At 36.9% G+C, this 9225-nt stretch overlaps 1 protein-coding gene across 1 annotated transcript in view; it reads left to right on the top strand.

Moving 5' to 3' along the window:
* Window positions 1-7352, top strand: part of LOC106942355 (adenylate kinase isoenzyme 1-like) — a 17344-nt gene extending 9992 nt beyond the window's left edge. Inside the window, exons 2-4 of the mRNA XM_015025622.1 lie at window positions 3760-3876; window positions 4141-4323; window positions 6883-7352. Of these exons, the coding sequence (XP_014881108.1) occupies window positions 3760-3876; window positions 4141-4323; window positions 6883-6957 (375 nt within the window). The 3' untranslated portion in view covers window positions 6958-7352. The remainder of the gene's footprint in view (window positions 1-3759; window positions 3877-4140; window positions 4324-6882) is intronic.
* The last annotated feature ends 1873 nt before the right edge of the window (window positions 7353-9225 follow it).

The following is a 9225-nucleotide window of genomic DNA, read 5'->3' as shown; positions in this document are numbered from 1 at the left end:
CCTCCAGGACCTACACTGGTTCAGGACATGATGAACTTTAAATAAAATAAAATAAAAATAAAGCGTTAAAGATGAGGAAAAATTTTCTTAAGTCTTTTAACACTGACCATTTTTCATAAAAGTACTAAATGAATTTTTTTCAAAAAATAATGGTCACTTTATATTATATAAAAAATATAATAAGTAAGCAATAAAATATAACTGCATGTGCAGTAGAATAACTTACGTCTTCATTTCATAATTTCTCTGGACGTTTTAGGAACAATCAGGCTTGAGAACATAAACAAGCGCTGAACCGAGTTACAGGCTGCATGAAAACTCCCACGCACAGATTTGCTTCGACTTTCATCGACTGGCAGGAAAATCCCGAACGCTTTCGAGCTCGGCTCATGCTTAAGCCTCTTACAGCACATTAGGGCTGCGTCCCGTGTGTTTTCCAACATGAGAACTGCTCTATGCTTTTTTTAATATATACACACAGAGAGAGGACAGAGGAAAACTGAGATTTAAGAGGAGGATTAATAATTAATAATCCCACAGTGGGATTACCAAAGTGCTCCTCTCAAGGTTTTAAAGCTGAATCGTTCGCAGAAATCTCTCTCTCTGCAGAAGTTAAGGGGTTTTTTCATGCAACAGTGAGATAAACTGCAGTCATGTGAAAACTAACAGCACCAGGAGAGTTGATTTGTTGACATGATGCTACTGATTTGATGCATTTTTGATCATAGACCTGGACACAAATGCTTATGCTGCAATATATTTTCTGCTGCTGACGAGGTGAAATTGTAACATAAATCACAGCTACCTGTTCCCTTCCTCTTCCAATCTGAGCAGATTTTCTCCTGGAGGTCAGATTCAGCTGAAAAGCTTTTCCACACCAAACTTTTATTCAGGGATGACAGTTCTGACTTTTTGAAAGAAAAACATCAAGCAAGCATCCAGTAAAGTAAAAACTGCAGAGATTTTAGTGCACACAGCTCTACAAAAGTGAAAAAAAAACAAAATCTAAATCCACCTTCTAGCCTTGCTTTTGGACTGAAAGGAACTAAAACCTTAAAATTGCATCAACTTTCTGTTGATTACAAGTCATATTAAGCTACATTCCATAATGAATATCATTTAGGAAGTTTACAGTGTGCTCCATTTTTACTGGCATACATAGTAACAAAAGAGCAACAGGAATCATAAAACTGGCCTGTGCATTAAAGGTAATTTATTATGCTTCCTTGAACAAGTTAGCATATGTCTATGGGGGATACAAAACATGCTTATTACATGTTTAGCACAAAATAATTCTTAGATAATGAGGTTTTAGTCTTCTCAGGTTTGCCTATTTTCAGATAATTTCAGAATGAGCCCCACTCATCGTTTACACTCGTACCTGAAAATAGCTGCAAACAGATGCCCAATTATACAACTATACCTCTTTGAAAAGCAGAAGTGGAGCCTCCTGCACAACCAACAGAATGCAGCAAGTGGTTTCTGAATAGTAAGTCAGCAACAAAAACACTTGTCTTTTGAATTTTTGAGAGAGTCCCAAAATTCAACTCTCTCACTAATAAATCGACCTGGAACTGAAACACTTTGAGTCATTTTAAAAACCCAGGAGAGACTGTTCTTCCTGAGCAACATTAAACGTTACAGGTTCCCCAGGAAGCCACCGATCAGCTTCCACCAGTGCAGCACTGAATGTATCCCAACTTATGATGCTTTCCAGTTGTACTCAGAACTGGGAAATTCTGATTTTATCGGGGAATAAAGAGAACTGGAACTTTCCCAATGGGAAAGTCACATTTCCCATTGGGAAACTGGGAACAACCCAGACTATCCACAATTACAACTCGTAAGCCAACTTTGCGTTTCAAAATGGCCGCTCCTTGTATCAACAGTATTAACCTTTGGTGGAAATGTGTATTTTACAAAAAAGTTAAGTAAGAATGTGTCTAATATTAATGTTACTTGTAGCACCTGAAATTTTAAATTGAAAATTAAAAGTGCTTTTTGCTTAAAGAAAGTAAAGCTTAAAATTATGTTTGTAAGAGGCAATGCAAACAGTGTCTATGTTGAAATTATTAACGAAAATGCTGTTACCTGTCAAACCCAGCTTCAACTTCTCATTTCCCAGGTAACTTAAACGCATCATAAATCCCAGATGCAAACCAGATAAATTAGCTTCCTGTCAGGTAGTTGAGCTCAATGTTGGGCGGTGACGTCCAAAATTATCACACTGGACTACGAAAATCACAGGTTGAAAGTAACGTCATTTTCCTCACAGTAAATTGTGAATTATTATCTTCCCACCTGCAATTTTTAATATAGCATCACAGAAAAGAACTAAATTACTGTAGATCTCAAAAAGCGTCTCAGGCATTCGGAAAAGTTGTGCAGTTTCCAAACATTTTTAGGTCACATTATTAGACCAAAATGCACACAGGAGAACTGAAAATTGTCATAAAGTATATCATTTAATGGGGGGAAGAAAAACATATTTACAGGAGAAGAAACTGCAGCAGCCAGTCGAGAACAATACATACATTGAAGAGTGGAGAAGATGAGCTAATCAGAAGCAAGTAAAAACAGCTGGGGGGAGAACGGGCAGAAGGAAAACATCTGAGCAGGAAGCAGACTGAAAGGGAAGGTGAAAGATAAGCAAAGCAGAGAAAATGGAGGAAGGGAAAACCTGAAACACAAACAATTAGTAGAAAAGATAACACTAACAAAGACAGCTAATGAGGAAAAACAAGAAATGATAAAAAAGAACACAAATGAAACCTAAAACTCAAACACCAATGACAATATAAATTTTGTCTAAAAAAAGTTCTTAATGTATTTCTAACAAAAACAACAACATGCATCTTCTAGGTGTTTCCCTGCTGCCACACACTTGACTTAATGAATGGGTGATTAACAGCCTTCTGTTATTATTGTTTTATTAAAAATATAAGATAATATTCAGTAATTATGTTAAAATAAATTTATTCCAAAAATCAAACTATGGGAATAAACATATGGATGTGAATCCCTGGCAGTTTTCTAGCGATAATTTGTTTTTTAAGTCATACATCAAGATTTAAAGGAGACCTATTATGCAAAATTCACATTTTGCATATTTTCATACTTCAATTTGTGCCTCTACTGCTTCTAAAAACAGACACATAGAACCATTATTTGGCAATAGTTCATGTTTTCTGGTGTCTGGAAAATGAACCGTTTCAAAAACCTGCCGATTCTGAGTCACATTCGATGGGCACTGCACCGTTACCTAGCAACCCCAGCCGAGCCCAAGCCCGTTACCTAGCAACCCAAGCAGCGTTCTGCCCGTTACCTAGCAACTCAAGCTGAGCCCAGGCCCATTACCTAGCAGTCCAAGCAGAGTTCCAGCACTTTTGGTCAGCTGGTTTTCCTGCTGTATGCGCTGTACAATGGCTGCTAGAAAAGACAAGTGGTCTATTGTTGACTTACCATCCAGAAACCACTTGCTACATTCTTGTTGGTTGTGCAGGAGGCCCTACTTCTGCTTTTCAAAGATGTAGGGTTGTATAATAGTTTATCTGTTTGCAGCCATTTTCAAGTGCAAGTGTAAACGTTGAGCTGGAGGATGTTAAAGTGACAAAGGCCCTAACGCAGCTCATTCTGAAAAAAGCTCAAAATCAGAAGAACTGACCAAAGAAAAATATCTGATGATCTAAGAATGATTAAAAAGCATAGTAGGTCACCTTTAATTCATAACATGATGAATTATTTGTGTTGAATCTCAAGGAGACGCTGCTGGAGCTGCTGTGTGACGCCGTGGCATCGGCGGTCCGACAGGGAAAGGGTCTGGTAGTGAGCGGCTTCCCCAGAGACCTGAGGCAGGCGGAGGAGTACGAAGCCAAGGCAAGGCAGCGCACCGACACTGACCCCACATCTGGTCAGAAACATGAATAAAAGATGGAAAAGTCAGAAAAGTCTTTTTCATTCGCTTCCCTCCCAAAGGGGAGGGAAGCGAATGAGTCAGTCATGCAGCAGTCAGAGACATAAATAGGTGTTAAAGGTGATATTTGCAGGAAGAGATTAGGTAAACAGGAAGAAATGAGATGGTCACAGTCGGGATTTGTCACATACGGATCCACTGAGACGTTTTCTCCTCTGTGGGATCAGATGGGGGAACCGAGTGCCGTGGTTCTGCTGAGCTGTTCTCCAGAGACGATGACCAGCAGGGTGCAGAGCCGCAGCAGATCCTCCTCTTCCTCAGAGAGCGCCCTGCAGAGGAGAGCCGAGAGCTTCTGCAGCGACGCCCAGGCCGTCATCGCTCACTATGAACGCAAAATGCTGCTGCACACCGTAAGACAGGGCGAGGGTTCAATTCCCTACCGATCCTCTGTAAATCCACTCAACTCAAAAACATCAAATCTGTCTAGTTTCTGGTGCAAATGTCTTAGCACACCTGAATTAAGAAGAAACTAATTTCTAAGTAACTTTTCAGCTTGTTTTAAGTCAATAATTCTTGAATATAGGTTAAAACTACCAGTTACATGAGTTACATAATCTGCCAGTGGAACAAGAAGTTTTTCACCAATTTTAATGAATTATTTACTTAAAATAATCTTTATCTAGCTGAAAAGTTAGCTGGAAGTTAGTTATGTCTAGATAGTTTCACTAGAAACTAAACACAAAATATTTGGTAAGATTTTGTGACTTTGCAGTGAACACCACTTTGCATTTTGTATTTTCCCCCTCCTTTGAATTTCGGAATTATATTTTAAGGATTTTACTTACATAAAGGAAAAAATAAAAGGATAAATATTTTATATAATTTGAATAATTTGATGTGTCTGTGGTCGAACACACCTAATTATGTGTTTGACCTAATTATTTGATGTGTATGGTGGGGATCTTTAAATGAGGCTTTATTCTGAAAATAGAGCCTATTCTAAATGAGAATCCATATTTTCAGATTTAACAAAAGCCTTTTGTTTTGAAAGTAACTGGAACAGTTTTACTACAGAACTGGCCATAAAGTTAGTGAGTTTATGGATGTTTGTGAAAGTTGAGCATTTCCTTAGATAAGAAATGACTGAATGATGTATTTATTAATTGCAAACATAAGGGAAATTGAATTTTTGAACAACAGTTGACTCTTGTCCTAAAAGTTTTTATTTATTTCACCTTTAATTATCTTCTTTCATTATCTCACTCATTACAACTTCCACATAACTTCAAACTTTAAACCCCAACGTTTTTAATTTAAAGAGTTAAGAGAAATAATTACAGCAGCAGAGGTGTCCAATCTTCTCCAGTCTATAAACTGTACGCAGCTTTCTATCATCTCCACACCACAGCCGGATAATTGGGAATATTATTGCTGCTTTAAAAGGTCAGCGGTGACCTTAAAGGCAACATCTGACTCACTGTGGGCTTCACACACCTCACTGATGTTCCCACTAACATGAGGCCAAGTCAAAAACCACAGACCTTCTGTTTGGAGATGATCCGCTTCTTTAAAAATAAACTGTCTGAACGCTTGAAATGCCACCTCAGCTGCATGCATGAGTCTGCGTGCGTGCTTAAATGCCAACACAGGTACAGAGGTGAGCCCAGACCTGGCAAAACGGGTTTTTAATTTAACATAAATACACAAATAAAGATTTATGTAACCTTTCAAATAAAACATTAATTTCTGATAGAAGATAAACAATGATTATGTAAATAGCTACATTTCCATTGGTCGTTGAGCTGTCCTCGCCCTGAGATTTTAGTTTTCACCGGCTAGGCAGCAAGATAACGACGCTCCAACAACCAGACTTATCTTTCCTTCTTTTTGCTTGTTTGTAGAAGAATGGCGTCTGACCACTGCCTTCACTATGACCATCGTAAAACTGAAATATACAAGGCATAGGATTAGCTAACATTGCAAACTAGCCATGCTTACTGCAAGCTAACCAATACTTACGAATAAATCTCGTGCAAAACAACAACGTATCAAGGTGATGTCAGTTTAATTTAGGAACTCTCCGGTATTACGTTCCGCCATCTTGGATCTCTGTTTTCTTTTTTCAGCGTAACCAAACGATGTATCGAAACATCCACCAGGGGGAGTTCTAGTGTGGTTTACAAAAACGTGATCCAGTTTAACGTATAAAAGGCAGAATAAACATATGATTACGCAATTTCACGTTTTGAAAAAAAAAAGGCAATAGCAAAAAAAAAACTTGTTTCGATAAAAAAAAAGTGTTTGTCTCACACAAGTCACATGATTAACAACCGGATGTTGACACTGGCGTAAACCACGAAGAAGAAAACCACAGGAAGTAGTTGGAGGGCAATTTTAATAATTTATCTTGAACAAACTTATTCATGTGTGATTTTTATTGCATTTTTTTTATTTAATGGAGGCACCACAATTTCAGAATTATGATTTTTTTTTTGACATTAGTGGAATATTGACATTTTTGAAATGCAGCTAGCAACGTGGAAAATGTAGAAACGCCCACTTTAGTCTGCAGAGAACCTCCCCGCCATCAAACAGTTTAATGGCTGAAAAACAATGCAGGCGACAGAAGGCACTGTCCCTATTGCATAAAATTAATACAAAAGTAAATAAAGCTGGCTCTTTTAGGAGAAATATTTTAAGTAGTCTGATGTGTCTCTGATCTGACACATCTGCTAATTACCTAATTATTTAATTCAGATATGTTGAAGAAAACACACCACATTTCTCTTGTCTTTCTTGCTTTTACATTTTCCATAGGAGATTTAGGAATAATAGAAAGTTGGCGACTGCAAGATAAAACAAACAAATAAAAAAATAAAATAAGCAGCTTCTAGTCCAGGCTGGGCTGTGAGCACTCTGTAGAAATGCTAAATAGTTTCTGAAAGTCCTTTGTTTGTCTCTGTTTGCAGATTGACGCCGAGCGGTCGCCACCTGAGGTTTTTGTCCACATCTGTCAAGCCATAGAGTCTTCTGCCACCTTCTGATTTCCACCGTTTACACCAGGGGTGTCCATTGTCCAGGACTGATTCTGTGTGGCCCCCAATCACAATTCGAAAATTACACAAGTTTTGATGCAGATGGAGACCTTTTGTTTTAAATCAGGGTAAAATTATTACAATTTAAAATCTTCTTGTATGGAAAATGTTTGATGCAATACAAAGTATTCATCCTTTTATTACCACACTTTCTGCATTCTCTTTAATTTTTTAGCTAATAGGAACACATCTGTTTAATAATTTTTATTTAAAATTAGCTTTTAATGTATTACACATGGCTAAAGTTTTATCCAAAACCTGACCCAAATCCTGTTTTTTATAACTGAGACTACTTTGCCCCCCAAACAAGTCATTATAAGGCAAATGTGCAAAGTCTTTTTTAACTTGTGGGTATGCAATGATTTACACACCCTATTCTTACAAAAATGTATAGTTTATTTGTTTATTTCCTGCAAAAATACAAAATATTGTTAAATATTTTGTGTCTAGTTTCTAGTGCAGATATCTTAGAACATTTAAAATAAGACAAAACTAACTTTCATGTAACTTTTCGGAGATATAGCTTGTTTTAAGTAAACCATTTATTAATATCAATGAACAAGTACTGATTCCACTGAGAGAATATTTCACTTATAAGACATTTTTCGATGTTATTTGTGAAAGAATCACAATTAAGAAGTTATTTACTAAAACAAGCTCCTATATTTGACTTAAAAATTACTTCTTAGTTGGTTTTGTCTTATTTCAAGTGTAAGATATTTTCATAAGAAACTAGTAAGATTTTGTGTTTTTGCAGTGTTTTAATTATTGTATGCTTAATTTATTGTTGAGTATGTAAAAATGTCATAATATTGTTTTAGAAATTGCATATTTTTTAGTCCACAAGTAAATCTGTCTTGATGATTTTGACCCATTTGACAAAAAGTTTGGACACTCCTGGTTTACACCCTGATGTTCAGCCGCTTGAAGACCTTCTTCTTCTTCTTCTTCTCTCACCTCCACATCACCCTCACACCTGCACCAGCTTATTGAACTCTTGTGGTATGCATGCCTCACCTGCAATCACTTGCTCCCTCCTCTTCATTTTGTTTCACCCACTTCCTCTTCCTCACATCAACTTCAGTATAATGCTGCCAACTGCCGGACCGAGGCTCATAACTGTACAGAGAAAACAGCGACCCCTGCTGCCACTGGGTGCACGCTGATCGTTTCCACCAGAGATTGGAGACGTCGGTGTGTGTTCATTCTTGTGCTCAGCACTTTGCTTTGTAACGTAACAAGCATGCAGATCTAACATTTAAAGCTTAAAACTGCCTTTTGTTCATTAAATAAAAAAAAAACAGCGGAGTATTAAAAGTATTACTGCATTTGTGTGTTTTACAAGTTCATTATATGGGTTCTTGTTTGAGTCTGGTAATCTGACATTCCAATAAAGCCTGTTGATAAAGTGTTGTTTGCTGTGTCGCTCACCCAGTGATCCGGCAGCGCCATCTGCTGGAGCAAAAAAAGCATCACATGGTGTCAACGTCAGAAAGTTCCCTGCAACTCACAGTAGAGATGAATACGACTCACAGACACATGTAAACAATATAAAGAGCAAAATAAAAAAGGAAGAAGATTATATACGTAACCTCATAATACTCCGAGGGAAATACCACATACACAAATCTAAAATTATTCATGGTGTTACAAAAAGAGTCTGAACAGTAAATCATAAACACCTCTGATTCCATCAAGAAGGATAAAGAAAATATGAAATATTTCTGCAGTAAAACAATTCACTTATTTTTGACACTTTTTTGGCAAATAAGTCATTGTTTACATCTTCTAAAGTTCTTCTTTATTTAATTCAATATGTGATTATGCATGATGATTTTTGACATTACATCTATCAGTATTTAGGTTTTTCACATGATAACTCAATACAAAATAACTAAAAAAAAAATCAAAGTTTAACTAACAAACTCATTAGTCACAAGAAAACTTAAAATGCAGATTGATCTGGACCTGAGATTTTTAAAACTGGAAAACCAGCAGAAAAGTTTTTGTAATGAAGAAATGTGTTACATAGTTAATAAGTAAGGACTTCACATTGTTAAAGAAATGCAACATGCTATTCAAAGTGTCCTGTATTATATATATTTCATCGGACAAAAGTTTCTTCAACAATAATAAATCTGTTAATCTGTCATTCAGGGGTGTCAAACTCCAGTCCTCAAAGGCCGCTGTCCTGCAGTGTTTAGATGTGCCACAGAT

The sequence above is a fragment of the Poecilia latipinna genome, unplaced genomic scaffold, assembly GCF_001443285.1.
Source record: "Poecilia latipinna isolate Pla-1442-1.1 unplaced genomic scaffold, P_latipinna-1.0 Scaffold4213, whole genome shotgun sequence".
Classification (NCBI taxonomy): Eukaryota; Metazoa; Chordata; class Actinopteri; order Cyprinodontiformes; family Poeciliidae; genus Poecilia; species Poecilia latipinna.
Note: the sequence above shows the minus strand (reverse complement) of the source record. Positions and strands in the feature narration are given on the sequence as shown.